Source organism: Anolis sagrei, chromosome 1, assembly GCF_037176765.1.
Source record: "Anolis sagrei isolate rAnoSag1 chromosome 1, rAnoSag1.mat, whole genome shotgun sequence".
NCBI lineage: Eukaryota > Metazoa > Chordata > Lepidosauria > Squamata > Dactyloidae > Anolis > Anolis sagrei.
Window position 1 is genome coordinate 256,197,702 of NC_090021.1, and position 21,669 is coordinate 256,219,370.

Here is a 21,669-nt window from a genome sequence, read left to right on the forward strand (position 1 = left end):
CCCAAAAAAATTACTTATGATGACAAAAATTGGACTTATGCCAACTAATAAGAGATTGTTCAAATTACTGAACAAAAGAAAACTAAACGCTGTTAACTACATTTGCATTGCTTGCCGTCAACACCTCTGGCAGCTAAAGAAGTAGGCTGCCACTTACAAACCGTTTAGTCTCAAAATTAGTACCAGTATTCATTTTTTAAAGGTGCTACTTAGCTCAAATTAGCCATAATGAATAAAGACATTCCAATATGGGAAAAGAAAATGTGTTTTCTTGTGAGAATTGGCTTCAACCTCAGGTCTGAAGACACTGTTGATGTTTCATTGTTTCACTTTTTTTTTTTTTTAGCAATGCTGTGGAATTACTTTTGTTTTTGGTCATACTTTGGTCATTGTGGTAGGCAATGAGTTCTTCAGCTGATTTAGAGCTTTGTGCTCTAAATCTTTAAAAGGAAAACTTTAAAAGGAAAGGTTTTCACAGAATCCCAGGAATGCCAGCTGAGCCACAGTTTATACTTGGATCTAGATACCCTAAAGAATTTGGAGAATTTTGCATACATTATTTCATTATATTACTTATATATTTAATTATTTAGATATGGTACATGTGGTGAAGGTTCCATCTTTGGAGGCTTTTAAGCAGGCTGGATGGCCATCTGTCGGGGGTGCTTTGAATGCAATTTTCCTGCTTCTTGGCAGGGGGTTGGATTGGATGGCCCACGAGGTCTTTTCCAACTCTATGATTCTATGACACAGGACTATAAAAGGTTCTTCTAACAAAAGAGTATTAGAATAGGTAACTTCCTGCTTGACCATTCAGATACTTTGGCCTTTTCATTCATGGGTACTTTAGCAGTCCTATGGAGGCAATGGCTCTGACCCACAGCAAAATTAGATCTGACGATTCACATGGCTTCTAATACATCCCTCATAAAAACAATTCCACAGTGTCAATTTTATTGGACAAGAACACACGTAAACATTCTGTGCAGTGAGTCCAAAGGGATTCAGTCTGTAAAAAGCATTCTGTTTTTCTGTATTGCTAAGTTATTTTTTATTGCTTCAGTGGCAGCAGTGAACATGCTCCAGGTTTCAGTCTGAACATCAAGGCAATACATCTTGTACATAAAATAGTTTCATAACCTTGTGTTATCATTTCAAAGTTGAAACTAAAATCTGGAGGAGATTCACTGTCTTGCTCACTGGGGTTTTTGGGGTTTTTTGTTGTTGTTCTTGCACATGCCTTCTGTTCCTTTCAATGGGGGGGGGGGAGAACCAGTTGTGATGATGGTGACACAAAATTTTTGCTTGTTCTCAAGAATTGAGCTCAGAAAAATTAGGTTGTTTAGATCATCACTTCCAAAATCTAGGATTATGGCAATGCTTCTGTACTATTAGTAATGTAGGTAGGGGAATTTTAAGTACTGTAACTTGGCATAAGCAGGAACTGAATTACTCCTGTTCATCAATAGGTTATTTACTGGAAGAAGGGGAGATTGATTGATCCAATGGGGAGAGTCTGTCTCTTAGCACAAAGCTCTAAATTAGGTTGCCAGCCAATCTGTCAGACATGGGGATGTCTATTGGGCCAAACCACACTTGATGGTTCATGCTGCCTTGACACAGAACTGCCTTAACCCAAGAGTTATCAGCAATGTCTCTAGATATCTACAATCAATTAAAGTCTTGTATAGATTTCTGTGCAGATAAATCTAATAGCTATAAAAGTAATAAAAAGACACATAGAGTGAAAATGAATATGATTCTATCAACAGAAAACAAAAAGAATGTGTATGTTATGCCAATGATTCCTGGGATCAATATCCATTTCTATGCATTCTTATATAAAACCCTTAAGGCTAAAGCCTATTTTAGTCCCAATTAGAACAGACCCTCTGAAATTATAATAAGTTCATAAGTTCATTCATTTTATAGAAAAATGTGATGGAATCATAGTTAGATAAATGCTTAGTTCCCTCATTTCAGACAACAAGCCATTGTAACATTGACTAATATGGGGCAAAGCACATGTCAAGAGTGTAAGGCAAAAAGGAATGGATCTGTCCCTACATATATACATATTACTGAGCAATTTGCTTGGGTTTACATAGTGCTTTCTTAGAAAAGGGCAGTGTAAATGAAAATGTCACCATCAACCTGTCAAAACTTGGAGATGTCAAGGGACTGTACAAACAGAATCCCTTTCCCAGAAAAATATAGAACATTTTCTGTTGACAGAATTATTTAAAATCCTAGCCATATTGATTGCATAATGTTAAACTAGGATCTATGATATTGGCTTGGGTCCAGATTACCTGAAAAAATACTATGTCCCCACATATCACACTGCTAATTTTTTAAGATCCTAAAGGGAGGACTTTCTCCCAGTCCCATTATCATCACAGGTATGTTTCATCAGGACATGGGAGAGAGACTTTTTGGTGGTTACTCCCAGGCTGTGGAATTTCCCTCCCATGGGAGGCTAAGTTGGTCATTTACTTACTGCTAGCTGGCAGAGAGCATTATGTTTACACAAGCCTTTGGCAGTCACATGTACATTGCTGAAACTCATAATTGAGTTGTACTGTATGTTAGCATTATCATTTTTAAAACTGTTTTAAATCATAGTTTTGTGGTTGTTTTAATGGTATGCTGTTTTAGTCCCAACTTCTGTTGTGAACAATCTTGGCTCCCACAAACATACAATATAAATAAAATAAAATAAATAAGATACTATTTACAATGGTAACTTGTTCATATGATGATTATAATCAACTTCTTCTGGAAGGATCAGTAAAATATATTAATCTAGTTTAGTCTTTGGTCAATAAAGCAAAATCATATATAGTTTATAAGCATTGTTTTAGGTGTACTTGTATTACTGGTAGTATTTTCTATCCTGAGCACCTAGCTCTCACAATTTGTAGAGTACATCTCCTAATTTTATGACCATCACAAGATCTAATAAGATCTTGTGTTTATAGTTTGGTGAGGTATTTAGAATTTTCTACAAGGGTCAACAAATTCATTCTCATTAATTAAAAAAAACCTTCTCAGCGCCTTCTCTCAACAACATACAAATTCCAAGATTCAACAGATTAGAGCCATTGCAGTTAAGCTGCAATAATGGTACAATGAAAACATGTTATTAGCTTCCTGAAACCAATCAAGAACCATACAATGCCCAATCCATAGAGTCTAGAGGCACTCAAACTTCATCGTGACAGCACTATTATTCCAGTTCAATGTGCATGGTTCTTCTCCACAAAATTTGGAAATTCATAGTTTTGTGAGGCACTAGAACTTTCTGGATTATCCCAGTATCCCATAGAGACAGACCCATAATAATTAAAGTGGAATACTAGTGTTAGAATGCTGTGGTGTGAATAGGCTCTTAGGAGGCAGGAATCAGACAGTGGATACAGTCTCTATTTACAACGACCACTTACGTTAGTGTAGATGAGGATCAATTCCTCAGCAGCCAAATACCGCACACGGCTGATCTGCTGTAATGTGGGGCACGGCCATGTTAATGCAGCCTGGTCCCATATTATCAAAAAGTGGGGGACAGTCTGCCTCAGAATTCAGGGTTTCTCCTGAATTAGGGTCCCAAATGGAACCTGCCACAACTGTCCTCACTGGTACCCCAAGATCCATTGGCAGAGGGTGATAAGGAGCACTGGGAAGGGAAAGGAAGAGGAGGAAACCCTCCCTTCCCCCATCACTCTAGATGACATCTAGGTAAGGGATGGGAAACAGGCCAGTCCTATGTCACAGTCAGAGACATGGGATCTATAAAGTATGAGCAAGGAGTGGGAACTCCTTCAGAGGTCTCTGGGCAGTGGAGATTCCCACTTCTGCAGGGGCTGGGGGAGTCCTTGTGGGGACACTTTATGAGGCTGATCCAGCATCTTACACATCTGATCAGCACTGAATTAAGTGCCAGTGTGGATGTGCCCATACTCTTGTCTCTCAATAGATGGCTGAATGCATTATGCTTTATAATAGGTAAAAGCTAAGCAGTTCTCTCTAACACAGGCATGCATGACACTATACAAACAGTACCAGGCCAAGTGAAAGCCCTGTCCTAGCGAAATAAGCTTAGCAAAGGGACCACACAAAATTCAATGTCCCATCAATTTCTTCTCAGTAAAGGAAAGCAATGCTCGTGTAGTTTATGACCTACTAAGCCATGTCAACCCATTAGGATATACAGTGCTTAGTACTTAGAATTGCTTCTCTTCTTCCCATCTCAGGCAGGAGAGAGATCAAGCACAATGCTGAAGCTATGTCATTTTAGACATTTATTGATCTTATGGGCTGCCCTACATGTATTATTCTTTAGATGCAAAGCATATAACTACCATTCTTCTTCATTCTCTTTCCCACCACAATACTGTGCTTTACAACGGCTACATTCCCAATGTTAGAGCAAAAAACAAACATAGATACAAACAAAAAGGAGCATTTCCCAGCCATTTTTTTAAAAAAATAAAGCAATTGTAATAGATACTCCAAGTACACAGAGCAAAGCATTTTAAACCTCAGAGTATCACCATGACTACAGGAATAAAACAGTTTACTTTCACTGCCCCATTTTTTTTTTAAAAAAATCTCAATACTGGTCAGAATCAGTTTGCTCTAGAAACAAATATAGTTTTAAAGCAATAACAATAAAATGGACTTTTGCAATAATGTGCTTGTACAGTTCACCCTGACTATATTTTTTTAAAACGAGAGAGAAAACACTGGCCTTGAATATGAGAAACAGGACTACAAAAATATACCTTCAGCTGTCATCATTCAAGACAGAGAGTAACATCTAACTTCAAAAAGTATAAACTAAATTAAAATAGGTTTTAGATGTACTGGCATCTAAGGAAATGGTGCAGGCTCCATCTGCTCCTACTGGATTTCCTTCAAAGTGGATATTATTCTACTGTTGCCATAAATCTAGCAAGCACCAAGGTCTCTGGGGCTTACTTCTCAAAGAGACAGTAGAAAATAGCATTGTAACTGAGGGACGTCAGCCAGGACTGACACTGGTTTGATCATTTCCCACATTCCTGTAGGTCAGCAATGGACCCAAATGCCTATGGATGTAGTGGGATATTTTTCTTTGAACATCTTCAGAAAATGGCTGGACAAATACTTGTTGAGGATGCTGTAACTGGAGATCCTGTTCTGGGGTAGAGATTAGTCTCAATGGCTCTCAAGATCCCCTCCAACACTTCTTTCCAGGTCGATCTAAACTTCCAATTTGTGGGTTTGAGCCCTGAAGTTCAGCCTGAGCCAAAAATGGATCTAACCTCTGTTTCACTGGTTCTATAGATGCTATGCTGCATTTGGTTTGATGAGGTTTTAGGTCTGTGCAGGGTTAGAACTGCTGTTGTATGAATGGCAAATCCACACCTAATATTATGGATGCTCTTCTTATTCATCCTTGACATATTCCTCCGATGACAATCCTAGTAAGCAATGATCAACTGGCAAATCCACTTGCATAATTTAAATCAGTTCCTCCATCCTATTGCATTTTCTTGAGCGCTTTTCTGATAATTCCTGAACATTCAGCAGAGGCTTTTGAAGAGTCACTGGGAAGGAAGGGGTGAGAAGACTTATTTGTATTAGCAACTTTGTATTCATATAGTATTAGATGCAATCTATCATTATCAACAACAACATAATCATCACCATCTTAAAGCTTAGACCATGTGCTAGGATAATCCTTGAAATTGTACTCTGCTGTTCCTGAACTGTTGAAGGGATAGGATCCAGCCCCAGAAAAATTCCAAGTCAAAGTAATGGTTACTGGTTACCTCAAAAGTGGATTTTCTACTAGGGTTGTGCATTTCAGCTGAACCTCAAGCTGTTTCTGCTGTCTGGATTCTGGGAGAGGGGGCCACAGCTCCATTTTCTTGTATCTCACAAAAACAAGCAAGAGTCTGAATGGGCTTTTTCAGCCCACAGCCAGAAGAGGAGAGATAAGAAGCTAAAGGCTTTAGTAGAGGCTAAATGGTGACTCAAAGCTGAGAGCCACCCTAAAAGAAAAGCACACCCACAAATACCACACACCCACCCACCTGCACTTTCCAACTCCACTCCCACTAAACAAAAAATAAAAAATCAAGAAAATCAAGGAAAATCAAAAAGATTCAATGCGAGAGAGAGGCCAAGCCAAGTGGTCTGGCTCTGTTGAAAAAACCATGGTGGCAGAGCCCTTGTCATTATGGCAAGTGACGTACCAGCCACTCCTCAGTCTAGACATATTGCATAACTGACTTAAAGTCTACCCAAGCCTCCAGATCATATGCATTATTTTATTTATTATATCTCTCTCCTTCTTTTACTCAAAATCGATAGACTGGAAGAAGACACCCAATGAACATAACATCTTACTTGTGTGCAAGAGAGACACTAATTTATTGGTGTTATAAATAAGACTTACTTTCAAGAGTAACCTTTTAAGGTCAATTATCAACTTTTATAAAAACAACTTTTATAATATCTATCTTCAGTATTTATTTTAAAGTAACAGAAATAAATAGGCAAACAATGCGTACTGTAACAAAAACATACAAATTGCTTTTGACAACATAATCATCTGTAATTGCAATGGATTATTTGTAACAATTGTAATAAGAAACAACAGGTTTTGCCTTCACTAGACCTATTGCAAATGCTTTCAGCTCTGTCTAGTCCAGATTCTTTTAATTCATTTCTTTCTATCAATCAATTTCTCCTCATCTGTGCAATTCCTGCATAAATATCTTCTCCCCACATCACTCTCAGTTTCTTTCTTCCCTTAATTCCTTCATCTACATGTTCCCCTTTTCTTCTCTAGTCTCTTGTTCATTTGCATCTTCTTCCTCACCAACTGCTACTTAAAACTGTCCTCCCCACCCCACCCTCTTTTTCCTTCCCCCACCCACAACTTCTGGCTAAATGTACTTCCCCTCCCTCCCATATTCCACCTCTGTTGTGTTTTACCTTCTCCTTCCACTGCATTATTTTGTTTCTTTCTGCACTCACTTCCTCTACTTTCATTATTGTTCTCCTTCCCACCTTCTCTATCTCTCATTCTCCCTCCTTTTCCTCCCTCCAAAACAACCTCAAACCATGGCTGTGATTTGTTGCGACTCATCATCAAGTGTATTTGTCATTGGCACAATATCCATTACAAAACAGTGTGCTAGTAACATACATTAAACAAAGGGGTCACAAAGATGATTATTTTAAAAATGCTAGAACAAACAATCCATCAATAAAAATGGTAGATACAACTTGTTACATTCTCAGTGAATTAAAGTTGCAAATCAGCTTTAACTTAAGAGAGATCAGTGTTTATCAATAGGCATATATATAAGAGACCTCCAAGACTTTCTTCTTGCTAACAACCCTGCTAAAGTTCTGTAGACTCGAGGATATGTCTTTCTTGGTTGTGTCCATTCATCTGAATTCTTCCTCTTTGCCCATTTTTACAAGCATTATTGTCTTTTCTAATGAGTCATGTTATCTGATATAAGAATAATAGCCTCAATTGAGTCATTTTGGCTCCTAGGGAGTGTTCAGTCTGGATCTGTTCATGGACCCATTTATTTGTCTTTTTAGCAGTCCATTAGCAGCCCATAGATCTCTTCTCCAGCATCACATTTCAAATGAATTGATTCTCTTCCTGTCAACTATCTTCACTGTTCAGCTTTAACAGCCAGACATAAAAATCAGAAATATTATTGCATTGATGATTCTGACTTTGGTATTTGAAGTTATATCTTGCATCTGAAGATCCTTTGTAACTGTCCTTTTAAGTCCTAGGATTTTTCTGATTTCTTTGACTACAGTCTCCATTTTACTCCATAGCTGAACCAAGGTACAGAAAATCTTTAACTAGTTGATATCTTTATCATTCACTTCAAAGTTATATAAATCATCTGTAGTCATTTCCCCTTAATGATCAAGTATAACTTTGACTTTGCTATTTTTTCCTGGTGGTATGGTGTCATTTGCATATTTTAGATTGTTAATATTCCTTTGCCTAGTTTTCAAGTATACTTCCTCTGAGGTGAATCCATCTTTCTACTGACAGTTTGAAAAGATTGAAAAGATAAATTGCTGTCTTTACTGACCTGCATTGCCAATTGAGACCCCGTCTGTTTCTCCATATTGTGTCCTGACAGTCTTGAGTATAGGTTGTGTATCAGAACAGCCAATTGTCTGGCAAGCCCATTTTTTTTAATAAGCTGGAGATTGTTGGTAGCATTATGATGTTGATTATTTGGCAGATACAGGAAGATTCCAAAAAACTGAGTTGAAAAATATATGGCCAATAAGAGGCACTGGTTAATATGAGCAATCTATTTTCAGAGAACCTTCTGCCAGGAAAGTTTCTTTAGTTGGACCACAATTCCCAAGTGCTAAAATAAATGCATCAAAAAATGTGAAAACATTTCTTGGGCAAAATCTATATTTTTTTTTTCTGAGGCTTTGAAGTTTCCTTAATAGGCCCACAATCCCTATAGGTTGTTAAAAGTAGTGTTTGGAATTGTTTTTACAACAGGGTTCAGAAAAGTTTTTTAGTATTATTTAGTAGTGGATGCTGAACAACGTTGGATGGAGCTTCTGCTTGTGATATTGACAGATTCTGTCCTATGACATCACCAGGGGTTATGCTTGTCAAGAGTTTGAGGCTTGTGTTTTCTTCCAATTCTATGATCCCTGGCATGTTTTCACATTCATTCATTTTATGGCAAGCCTAGCAGGCAATGTCCCACTAGTAAAAATGCCTGCTTAATTTTGGCAATTTCTCCATCTGTGCACCATTTTTCATGACTTTCCTGACAACCCTACAAGTTTTAGCAGAGGCTGTTGAAGAATTCCTGGGAGTGGAAATACTGGGGAGGAGAGAGGTACTCATTTGCCTGAGAACTGTTGCCTTGGATAAAATATTGGATACGGCCCATTATTACAAAATCATATTTAATAATGGGTCATATTACAAAGCTCCAGGAAGACTTCTGTGATTAGCCACTATTTAAAATCCCGCTCCACCATTCCCTTTTCTCCATCATTTTTCTACCTGTGGTAGCTAACTCACTTTGCCTCCTGACAGAACATCCCCTTCATTACTCACAAAGCAGTATCATTCACACACCACATAGCTTCATTGGACCCAACAATGGAGTTACAATGTATTGTCGAAGGCTTTCATGGCTGGAATCACTAGGTTCTTGTGGGTTTTTTCAGGCTATAGAGCTATGTTCTAGAGGCATGATGCAGGCGAAACGTCAGGAGAAATGCCTCTAGAACATGGCTCTATAGCCCGAAAAAACCCACAAGAACCTAATGGAGTTACAGCTGGGGCCATGTGAACAATTTCAGGCAGTTCCAAATATCCACACACGGAGAAAAATGAATGCAAAGTAATTAATTCTCTTCTCTCTCCAATGTAAAATTCCCCCTCCTATTCACAGATCAGAACCCCACAGTATGCTGGTCCAATAGCAACTAATTCTGTCGCCTTTCTTTTTTAATTTAAAATGTCTATTGAAAAAGAACAAGAAAAGAAATGCTGCCTTAAAAGAAGAAGAAAAGAATTATTTCAAGCATGCAAGTATCGTTTCTGATACTTTTTGGTTAGTCTTCAGTCATATTTTAATGTGTTATCTTTATAATCATAAAATCAGAAAAGTGTTTCCGAATGATTGCTTCAACATTTTAGCAGCTGGAGTGTTAAGACGACACCCACACTTATGAATCCGATGAAGGAAATCAAAAGAATGTGACAGTTCTATCACTCTGAAAAAGAACTGAGTGTGTGTTTCTCTACTTCAGTTTCAGGAAGTAAGGGACTACGAACACCCAAATATGACACATATAACATAATCATATTATTAGTTCTGGATAGTGCTTAGAGAGGAGAATTATAGAGTTGGAAAAGACTTTGTGGGCCACTGAGTCCAACCCCCTGCCAAGCTTAAAGAAGGAAAATTGCATTCAAAGCACCCCCGATAGATGGTCATCCAGTTTCTGTTTAAAAGCCTCCAAAGAAGGAGCCTCCACCACACTCTGGGGCAGAAAGTTCCACTGCTGAACAGTTCTCACAGTTTTTACTTGTTTAGAAAACAAGTAAAAACCTGGCTTTGGAATATGGCATTCGATGACTGAGGCAATGACTCCGACCATACGGAAGGATGGCAACGAATTGTGATTTCACCTGACGACCTGGCCTGTGTAATGTTTATGATGGTATTTTAATGCACTTGTTTTATTGTATTATGAGGATGTTTTGTAACTTATTATTGTATTTGAATTTCATGCTGTAAACCAGCCTGAGTCCCTCGTAGGAGGTGGAGAAGTCCGGTATACAAAAACTCTAAATAAATAAATAAATAAATTAGTAGGTTCTTCCTCATGTTCAGGTGAAATCTCCTTTCCTGTAGTTTGAAGCCATTGTTCCGCATCCTAGTCTCCAGGGCAGCAGAAAACAAGCCTGCTCCCTCCTCCCTATGACTTCCCCTCACATATTTATACATGGCCATCATGTCTCCTCTCAGCCTTCTCTTCTGCAGGCTAAACATGCCCAGCTCTTTAAGCTGCTCTTCATAGGGCTTGTTCTCCAGATCCTTGATCATTTGAGTCGCCCTCCTCTGGACACTTTCCAGCTTGTCAACATCTCCCTTCAATTGTGGTGCCCAGAATTGGACATAGTATTCTAGTGTGGCCTGACCAAGGCAGAATAGAGACTACCAATGAATACCAGGTACTGTAGCTACTTTTAAAAACTCTATGAAATTCACAGGGTTGCCATAAGTTGACAATCAACATACACATACATGTGCACAACTATCTCATGTGGACTTTATTCTGAGAGTGTCCTTGGAAGCAGCCAGAAACAATTGAAGAAGCTTACTTCCTATCCCTTTGATTCAGCCCTATGTTCAGTGAGATGGCCAACCCAGACACCAAACTTAAAGAATCTCATGAAAAGGCATAGAACTTCCAGGTTTTGAAAAGAAGGATATGAAAAAGTAACAACTGTTAGTTATTTAATGTGTTATTATAGTATGTTTACTATTAGTATGGGTGAGAAAAGCACTTGTGGTATCTCCTACCTCATGTGCCAAAAAAAGTCTAGTTCATAGGACTATATATTTTGACGTAGGTGGTGGAGGCTACAATTTACTGCTCTACTTCAGACATCAAAATGTTTTGGAGCAACTGTTTCAATTATAAGAGTTGGCATGTTTATTCTGGAAGAACAAAGATGGCACGGCATGCAGTCTTTAAATATCTAAAGGTGGAGTCAGTGGTATGGAAAGGTGAAATGAGCTTATTTCCCATGACTCTAGAGAATTGGATCCAAACTAATAAATTCCAAATATAAGAAAAATTATGATTAAACATTAGCAAGAACTTGGTAACTTCCATTGTCTAACAGTGGAACAGGTAGGCTTGTAGAGTGTTAGGCTCACCTTCCCTGGAGGCTTGTAAATAGAGGTCAGATGGCTACCTCTCAAATGTCTTTTAGAAGTGGATTTCTGGACTGGCAGGTATGACACTTGGGATTCCTTCCAGCTCTATTATTTTATGAACTCTTTTAGGCACATCTCATTTTTCTTCCTGCTTCTGAACAATACAACCACCAAAAATATAGTCTGAGGGCATATGTGCATGACAGTTCTATGCCAGTTTAAATGTCATGGCTTCCCAGTAGAGCTTTGTACAAATGTCATCGCAAAATTCTTCATCCTATTTATAAGCAGAAGAACTAGGCATATTTCTCCCATGTGTATGTGTGTGTTAAATTTTCCCAATAATTTATTAGTGGTGGAATTCACCTTTAGTAATGATTGCACCACAGATTCTTCCTTGTGTAAGGGTTTGTGTTACTGTAAGTTGGAAAAGGGGGAAATGGAAATGTAGCTGAGATACCATTTTTATCATGTCCAGTGGTTTCATCCTCTCCAATGGTTCTCAACATTTGGTTCTCTGGACTCTAGCTCCCACAATTCATAAAGGCTGGTAAGCTGGCTGGAATTTCTGGGGGTTGAAAACTAAAACACCTGGAGGCCCAAGGGCTGAGAATAACTACATTCCACACCTTCTTTCTTAGAAAACCAACAAATCTTCTGAGAAATTTCAGTTCTGCTCTACTTCCTCCATAATCTTGGAGGGTCCAATATGGTGAGATATTAAGGACTATTTAGGAGATCCCTAGTACTAGTCTCTCAAAACCTCAATCTATTCAGAAGAAGAAAAGGACAAATACATTTACATCTGAAATAGAGACATAATAGATAATATTTAGAGAATATTATCCTTGGAGTTCTTAACGAGAAGGAATTTTTATTGAGCCTTCAAATGCTTTCAGCTCAAATAGTGCCAAAGCCCCCTCAAAACATAATTGATGTGGATGATTAACATTTTCACTGTTATGATTAGCATGTGACAGAACCCACATAGAATCAGCTAGCAGATGTTGAGCATCATGGATCAGCCATGCATGCTGATAGACAAAGTGTAACAACTTTTTTGTTATCAGATCTGCCACATGGTCAATGGAAAAACAATAACCATGCCCTATGAAAATGGGTTGTATGAACGATCTGCTATGGTGCAAAAAAAAAACGATCATGTGTAGATTGCTATCTTTGTAGATGGGAAACGCAGTCCTTTTTCCATTGTTGCCAATGGATCAAACTTGCCCAAACATAGGGGGCTGTGGGAAATGTTTCAAAACCATTGTATTTGTGTCCACTCCAGTTATATTCCTTTGAATAACAGCCTCAATTCCCCTTCCATTAAGACCCAAACAGTAAGAAAAAACATCAGGGAAAGGCTATGCTTCCTCCAGGATCTGGCACTAGTTGTTTTCCACAAAAGCTCCCAGCTCATGTTAATACTTTTTGTTGTCAAGCTTTGGCTCTTGTGCTGAATGTTTCTACTTTCCTGGCATTTCATAAGAAATGAAACTCCAATTTGTCTTTAATTGACCAGCTTTTCTTCTGACACAGATTTTGCATAGATAAAACAACTACTTTCTAGGGGAGCCGCTTTTTTTTTAAAGGGAACTCTGGAAATCTGTTTCCAGACTTACAGTGATGTCATTTCATGTTGCAAGAGAGGGGCTTGTTAAACTCCTGTGGCAGTTAATAAAAATAAAACAAAGTGACAACATTAAACTGCTGCAGGAAACATAAAGTTACACTTAACTAACTTTTTTCATGCTCCTTCCATCTGGTTAAGTTTTAGGAGGTTCTGGAATTATTTAGCTTTGAAAATCACAAGTAATTCTAATGTGTGCTAAATTTCTGATCTCACATTCTCTAATGGGCCAAGGAACAATAATTAGAAATTTTTACTACTTGCAAATATGTGGGAAATTACTCCTTAGCTGCATTTGATTGGCAAAAGCATTGTATTCCCACCCCCATCCCCTAAATCTGTCCTGGAACTTTATGGGAAAGGCTATTTTCTCCTTCAGTTCCAAGTGAAAACCTTCTTGGCAACTAAAAATTATATCCAGTACAACTTTTCACAGGACATAATTTTCAACCCTCTTTAAGAATATTTGTATCTCAGTGTATTTGCCAAGAAATCTAACATGCTGCTGCTAAGACGACCTGGCATAGTAAATGTTGTAAACTCAAGATTTTGCTACTCAAATTTTCCATTAATGTCCCCACAACAGGGGGGGGGGGGGGTTTAACTTTGTTTTTCCTGCAGAAGCCTTTTACCATACAACCACAAAATAACTAAATATCTAGCAGTAGCTAATTTCTGTTGAAAATGTTCTTTCTCCAGAAAGAACTGTAGGTCAGTCTGTGTATAAATCCCATCTAAAGCTGTGTTTGCCTTGTGGGAGAATATAGATGTTCTTTCACCCACATGCTAAAGATTCAGTGCAGCAAAGAACGTGCTCGCTCTAAGAGTTCCTCTCACCCTTCCGAGAATCACAAGTTTATGATAAGAGATCTGACACTTTCTTGGAGGTGCTTATTTTCTCCAAGTTGTTTTCCTTTTAAAAAGCCAAGCTGAAGTTTGCAGACAGGGAAGTGAATTATTCCAGTGCCAATCTGCAGTTTAAGGAAAGGAGAGAGAAGTGATTTGCGATTGTTCCACCTGTTTCAAACAACAAGCTGTGCTGACTGAGGGAAATGCCACTCTGATCACCTTGGCTCTTGAGCAAGTAGAAAGGTGGGTGTGAATTACCTAAACATTGTGTTGTCAAAGGCTTTCGTGGCCAGAAGCACTGAGTTGTTGTGAGTTTTCCAGGCTTTATGGCCATGTTCCAGAAGCATTCTCTCCTGATGTTTCACCTGCATTTATGGCAAGCATCCTCAGAGCTTGTGAGATCTGCTGAAAACTTGGCTGGACTTTCCACAGATATATAAACCCTTCTTGCCCAGTTTTCAACAGAACTCACAACCTCTGAGGATGCCTGCCATAGATGCAGGCAAAATGTCAAGAGAGAATGCTTCTGAAACATGGCCATACAGCCTGGGAACAACCCTACCTAAACAATCCCCTGTATTTCTCTTTGAACACACTCATCTTCAGAAGTCCTTGAAATCTTTCCTTCTGTTTGGACTTTTCTGAACTATTTACTCAATCTCCCCCACACAAATATATAGGAAGGAGAGATGGTAAGGGAAAGCAGAGTACAGTGGACCCATTTGGTATCCACTGGGGTTTGGTTCGTAAAAACATCATCTGTTAGTGCTGAAATCCCATTATATTATATGCCTTATATAAAATGTCAGAAATCAAGACCTGATTTTGGATTTTGAAAAAAAAAAGTTATTTTGAGTAGCTGAATCCATGGATACAGGATCCATAAATAAATATAAAGTGCTTAGTGCCATTTTGAAAACAAACCCCTGAAGCACATAAAGTAGTTTTTGATGGATTTAGCTCCTGAACTCAAAGCATTGGTGTCTGACTGGAGCCACTAAAGGTGTGTCTACACCCGGCATGGGCAAACTTAGGCCCTCCAGGTGTTTTGGACTTCAACTCCCACCCTTCCTACCAGCTTACCGGCTATTAGGAATGGTGGGAGTTGAAGTCCAAAACACCTGGAGGGCCCAAGTTTGCCCATGCCTGGTCTACACTGTGGAATGAACGCAGTTTGACACCTCTTTAACTGCCAAGGCTCCAGCCTGTGGAGGTCTTGACAAGGTCTTCAACTTTCCTAAAGCAGAGAAGGTCGGTGCCTCCCCAAAGTCCAATCCTTAAGGCTTTTATACCCCGGAGCCATGATGGCAGTGAACGCGGTGTCAAAACCGAATTAATTCCACAGTGAGGTTTTCACGCAGGAAGGGGCCCCTCCTTTTGGGATCGCGGGGTTGGAAAGAGGACCAGGCGCAAGGATTTCCACTCGCCTCTCCAAGTCGGCGGGGAAGAGGGCAAGGGGCATCTGAGGTGAGAAAAGAAGGGAAATCATGCGCGTCTCCCTGTGGGAGTAAAAATAAACAGGTGAGTCTATTAGGCATTCCCCCCGGCCGCCTGGGAGAGGAGAGGAGAGGAGAGAGCCACTCGTGGCCCAAGAGCCCCCTTCGCTTCGCTTCGCTCCCCGCCCCTCTCGGCCCCGAGACACGAGCCTTACCCCGGTAACTGTTTCCGGGCTTGTAGAAGTCCGGGTCTCCCTCCACGCGGAGGCTGAACTCGTTGTAGCCCTCCCGCCGGGTGCCCTGGGCGCGCAGGATGCGGCTGCAGTAGCCCTCCGACTTGGCGGCGCGCTCGAAGGAGGTCTCGTCGCCGAAGGAAGCGGCCCAGGCCAGCGCCGGGAAAGCCCAGCCCCAGCAGCACCACGCCAGCCGCGGCCAGGCGCGCCCCGAAGGCAGCGGACCCGTCCTCATCCTCCTCCGCCGCCGCCGCCCTCACCCCCCACCCCGCCGACGCAACAACTTGGAGGGGGACGCGCGTGGGGTCCTCCTGGAGCCCCGAAAGAGAGAGAGAGAGAGAGCGGGGGAGAGGGCTCTGCTTCTGCGGGAAGCGGCCTCGGGGAGGGCGCGAGCCCTGGGCTCAGGAGGGACGGAGCGCGAGGCACCAAGCGCCCCTCCGCCTGGTCTTCGTGCTCAGAAAGCGAGGCAAACTAAGCAGCGCCGCCCTTTAATCACTTGGAAAGGGTTGGTTCCCCCCTCCGCTGCTCAGTCGGAGCCGAGGGTTGTGAAACTGAAAGAGAGCGGGAGGGAGGGAGGAGTAGAAACGGGGAGAAGAGACCGAGGCTGGTGTCAGGGAGGAGGAGGAGGAGGAGGAGGAGGAGGAGTGGGGGCCGGAGGTCGGCAGGGCCAGGTTTAGGCTCAGGAGGCTGGCTGGGGTTCAATGCAGGCGAGTCGGTGGCCTCCGAGGCGGTGCGTGTTTTGGGCGGGAGAGGCGGCGCGTCCCCCTCCGCGGCTCCGAAGGGAATGCCGAGGGCAGTGGGCAACTCTGCGTGGAGAAAGAGGGCCGGGCGAGTGGTGAGTGGAGCGCAAGCCCTCTGCTGGGCAATGGGGGAGGAGGACAAGCACTGCCACGCGCGGGCTCCTTCTTCCCGCCCCCGCCAGGCGCCCCACTTCCACGCAGCAGACACAGTCCTTCTCACGCTGTGAGACCCCACCTTCCACGCCCTCCTTCCCACTGCTGTCACGCCCCGCCTCCTTGCACAGGCATCCCCTTTCTAGCACTGCGTGGCACCCCACTTTCTCGCACACGCCCCTTCCAACTGCTGTGGGGCACCCTACTTTCCATGCCCTCCTCCCTACCGGTGTCACACCCTACCTTCTTGCACAGGTGTCTCTATCACTGCGTGGCACCCCACTTCCACGTTCTTCTTCCCACCGGAGTCACGCCCCACCTCCTTGCACAAGCATCCCATTCTAGCACTGCGTGGCACCCCACTTTCTCGCACATGTTCTTCCCACTGCTGTGGGGCACCCCACTTTCCACGCCCTCCTTCCCATTGCTGTCATGCTCCGCCTCCTTGCACAGGCATCCCTCTTCAAACACTGCGTGGCACCCCACATTCTTGCATACGTCCCTTCCTACTGCTGTGGGGCACCCCACTTTCCACTCCCTCCTTCCCACTAGTGTCATGCCTCACTTTGCACAAGCATCCCTTCAACCCTTTCTAGCACTGCGTGGCACCCCATGTTCTCGGGCACGTCTTTCCACTGCTGTGGGGCACCCCACTTCCAGGCCTTTCTTCCTACCGGTGTCACGCCCCACCTCCTTGCACGGGCATCACTTTCTAGCACTGCGTGGCACCCCACTTTCTCATACACGCCCCTTCCCATTGCTGTGGGGCACCCCACTTCCACGCCCTTCTTCCCACCCGTGTCACGCCCCACATCCTTGCACAGGCATCCCTTTCTACCACTGCGTGGCACCCCACTTTCTGTCAAGCGCCTTTTCCCTCCGCTGTGGTGTCCCCCACTTCCACGCCCTCCTTCGCCCCGGTGTCACGCCCCACTTCCTTTCCACCGCTGAGAGGCACCCCACGTCCACGCACACGCCCCCTTCCCACTGGAGCGAGGTGCCCACCTCCAGCACAAGCACTCCCCTCCCCCCTTCCCAGTGTTGTGAAACTTCCCCCCATCGCGTCTCTTCTCAGGCTCAAGACCCCGAGTGGAGTTTCCGAAGAGCCGGCTTGAGAGAGGCTCTGCGGGGGGGGGGGGGGGAGCAGTAGCAGCAACACCGTCGCCCGGAGGCCTTGCCGGTTTCCTCGCAAGCCGGCCCCACGGCGCCATGCACGGGGTTGTTGTTATTCGGGAACGCGGCGTGCGTGACAGAGCAGGGTTGCGTAATTTTCCCTTGAATCCTTTCACAGGAACCTGAATGTCTCGGGAGCGTGGCCCAAAGGAATGACTTCTTCCGTGAGTTCTGAGGCGGGGGGGGGGGTTATATAAACCCAGAGGCAACAATATTTGCACCTTTAAATTGAGTGTGATAAGAGCAACAATCTTCACACAGGCACACGCACACACATTTACCAAAGTTCAGACACTAGTGAAAGACTGGCTCAGAAAAAAATTCAATCTAACCCTCTAACCTTTATAATCTAAATAAAAATACAGGGTAGGCTCAAATGATGGCCGTTGCAAGGAATTTAGTCCTCCCAAAGAAATATAAAGAAAATACTACTACATCATTCAAAGCGGGCAAGATGTAATTCTTGCCCGCTATTTTCTTGGGTTCCCTCTTTAAAACACACACACACACACACACACACACTGAAGCCACTAAAGCTCTTCCTTAAAGTATTCCCACATACTGGGACAAACTGATAACTGCAAGATCTCACAGGATTCAAGGTTGCCACTCAGCCGCATTGTTCTGTGTGGCTTCAAAAGTTCTGTGAGCAGCAGAGCAGAGGGTGGGAAGTGACTGCGTGGGAATAAGAGAAAGGGAAGCTCATTATTGTTTAGCCAGACATCTGCAGTTTTATTTGCCTAACCATGTAAAGAGGGGAGACCTGAGACTGCAGCACGGGTGCAATCACTCATCCAGGATCTGTATGTGTGACAGATCAGTTGGCCCCGTGTTTGATGGCCCTTGGGTTCTCTTCCAACTCTTATCATTTTATGATTCCAAAAAGCTATCTATTTTCCAGTTAGGGAAGCAAGGGGCTAGGCTCCAGATTTTGAACCATGTTGACCAAATACATAACCCAGCCACCAAATTCCTACCACTCTAATAATAATAATAATAATAATGGGAAATGAACATGCAAAACTACTGTGGGACTTTCGAATCCAGACTGACAAAGTTTTGGAACACAATACACCAGACATCTCGATTGTGGAAAAGAAAAAAGCTTGGATTATTGATGTCGCCATGCCAGGTGACAGTTAAATTGACAAAAAACAACAGGAAAAACTCGGCCATTATCAGGACCTCAAAATCAAACTGTAAAGGCTCTGGCATTAACCAGTACAGGTGGTCCCAGCAGTCATCAGCACACTGGGTGCTGTGCCAAAAGAACTCGGCCGGCATTTGGAAACAATAAACATTGACAAAATCTCGATCTGTCAACTGCAAAAAGCCACTTTACTTGAATCCGTGCACATCATTCGAAAATGTATCACACAATCCTAGACGCTTGGAAAGTGTTCAACTTTTGATTTTGTGATACAAAATCCAGCATATATATCTCGTTTGCTGTGACATACCGTGTTTTTTTTTATCAGTAAAATAATAATATAATTTAAAAAACCTTTATTTATAGACCACCGTCTCTCCCTGGGAGGACTCAGGGCAGTTTACACACACACATACAGGCTCATATTCCCAAACATGTTAGTGTGTATGACTTATCCAATAGTTGCTCAGATTGAGATACCCCTCACTGAGTCCTCCTGAGTCCCTGTGGTGGCCCTGCATTCCCTAAAATATGCTGGTCTATCCTGTTGCTAGCCAAGTCAGAACTAAAAGGGGAGGACCATGTTGTTTTCCCTGGGCAATGAAATGTTTTGGCTGAGTCACCAAAAAACAACAACATTTTACCTGCATTCTTTTAATGCACGCATGGGTGAAGTGGGGATTTAAAGATATTAGACTGTGAGATAATGCAAGCTGGTTGATCTCATAGCTTTTTGATCTCATAGTCACCAACCAGCTGACCATACAAAGCTGAGTCAAATATGACTACTACAGAAGCAGTCTTTCAAATAATATACAGAGTTCTCTATTACCTAGTATAAAGATATACTGTCATTGTCATTTCTACTAGTGGGACAATATTTTCATTATGACGAGTAGCCATTGATGGAGGCATCCTGTTTGAATTTGCCTAATTCTTTTGTCCACAGCCATGTCTGTTTCTTGGACTGCCTGTTGTCTTTAGTATTGCAGGATTTCTTGGAGGCTACTAGGAAGAATCCTTGAAAGCTAACAATGTTGCAAACATCTTTTAGTGGTTTTGGTATAATGTAGTGTGGTTAGGCAATCTAACTGCTACTCCCAATTTATATATAGACCCATTTAATTTGCAGGATTTACATAACTATTGTTTAACCACTCATCACGTGATCCACAGAAGTTGATTGTATTAATCTTTTCTGGTTGGATCTGGCAACCAAGGAATTGTTCTCTTTGCATTGTTTCAGTACATGCTTCAATATACGTGTACATGTAGTACAGTAAACCACCAATGACTGAGCAAATAACCAAAAACCCATATTTCAGATATAGAGAATGAACACAGTATAGAAATGGAAAGCAAATAATCGCTATGATACTTCATCTTGTTGATGGGAAGCTTCCCGCCGGAGTGGAAATCATCTATCGGTCAGATGGCAAACTATTTAACCTCAGCAGACTGAAAGCCAAAACCAAGGTTACAACAACATCTATTACAGAACTCCAGTATGCTGGTGACAATGTTGTCTCTGTGCATTCAGAAGACCGACTCTAAACACCTTCACAGAAGCATACGAGCAGCTCGGCTTGTCATTAAACATCAGTAAAACCAAAGTGCTCTTCCAGCAGTCACCAGCCAGTCCCTCTCCAATGCCAGAAATACAGTTTAATGGTGTAACATTAGAAAATGTTGACAATTTCTGCTACCTTGGCAGCCACCTCTCCACAAAAGTCAACATTGACACTGAAATTCAACACCGCCTGAGCTCTGCGAGTGCAGCATTGTTCCGAATGAAGCAGAGAGTGTTTGAGACTTTTCCCGCAGTGAGGGCATTGGTTTCCAGGTGGAAGGCGGTCCCGGTCGGGGTTGGCTTGACACGCCTTCCTCTTGGCACGTTTATCTCTTTCACACTCCATTCATGCCTCTTCTAATTCTACAGCACTCAAGAATAATGCAGATCAAGAATAGGGCTCCTCAGTCATCTACGGACCCACCGCCAGAACACCGACCTTGAAAGACCATCATCCTCGGACTATGAGGGATCACCTAAGTATGTAAGTAAGTACATGTAGTACAGTAAACCACCAATGACTGAGCAAATACCTAAAAACCCATATGTCAGATATAGAGAATGAACACAGAATAGAAATGGAAAGCAAATAATAATTTTCAAGCATATCATTTTCCTGCATATCAAAACAAATAATGTTTCAGTGCAATATAATGGTTTGAGCAAAACAGACAAAGCTTAACTTTTTGAATTACATTTTCTAAAATGTGGGATTCTGAGTTGTAATCCAAACCTTGTCCCCAAATATTCCAATCTCCGTCTTTGAACACCACACGGGGCTATTGCATGAATGGCGAGAATTGCCTTAACTAAGGTGCTCATACTACTTTGCATTCACTATCACTCACAGAGCAGCCATGGAATAGTGGCTTTGTGAGATCTACAACCCATCAGTAGCCTTCTTTATCTTTAAGAGTTACATAAAAGGAAAAATTTCAGCGTGCCTACATTTTCCCATCAGAACGAAAATATTGGAGAACATGAACCTGTGGAATGGCCCATTCTGTGCTATTTTTAATAGTATAGATGCTACCTCGGAGTCTGGTCGCAGCTTTCTTGGAATAGGATTTTATTGAGACAGAACAGAGACAGGTCAGACCTGTTGTTGAAACTGAGTAATGGACTTTAGGAGTTAAAATGCACAATGATTGAGCACAGTCATGGTAAGTTTTCCAAAGCACCAAGGGGTTCACCTGACAGATAAAGAAAAAGATTTATTTAAAAGGTTAGTGAGGTGAACTTTCTTAATTCTGTCCCTTTTGGA

The 21,669-nt window shown here is 42.0% G+C and overlaps 1 protein-coding gene and 1 long non-coding RNA gene across 6 annotated transcripts in view; one reads left to right on the forward strand and one right to left on the reverse strand.

The window, feature by feature from the left end:
* Positions 1-16,867, reverse strand: part of SPON1 (spondin 1) — a 408,791-nt gene extending 391,924 nt beyond the window's left edge. For 2 of the 3 annotated variants that reach the window (XM_067462684.1, XM_060766576.2), the window contains exon 1: positions 15,602-16,276. In XM_067462684.1, coding sequence (XP_067318785.1) covers positions 15,602-15,854 — 253 coding nt within the window. In that variant the 5' untranslated portion in view covers positions 15,855-16,276. Of the gene's footprint in view, positions 1-15,601; positions 16,277-16,755 lie in introns of those variants that run through there. The other variant, XM_067462685.1, reaches the window with a different exon arrangement.
* LOC132769623 (uncharacterized) overlaps positions 16,369-21,669 on the forward strand; it is a 53,551-nt gene continuing 48,250 nt past the window's right edge. For 2 of the 3 annotated variants that reach the window (XR_010908935.1, XR_010908933.1), the window contains exons 1-2: positions 16,387-16,454; positions 17,804-17,849. This is a non-coding gene — a long non-coding RNA (uncharacterized lncRNA). Of the gene's footprint in view, positions 16,455-17,803; positions 17,850-21,669 lie in introns of all 3 variants that reach the window. The other variant, XR_010908934.1, reaches the window with a different exon arrangement.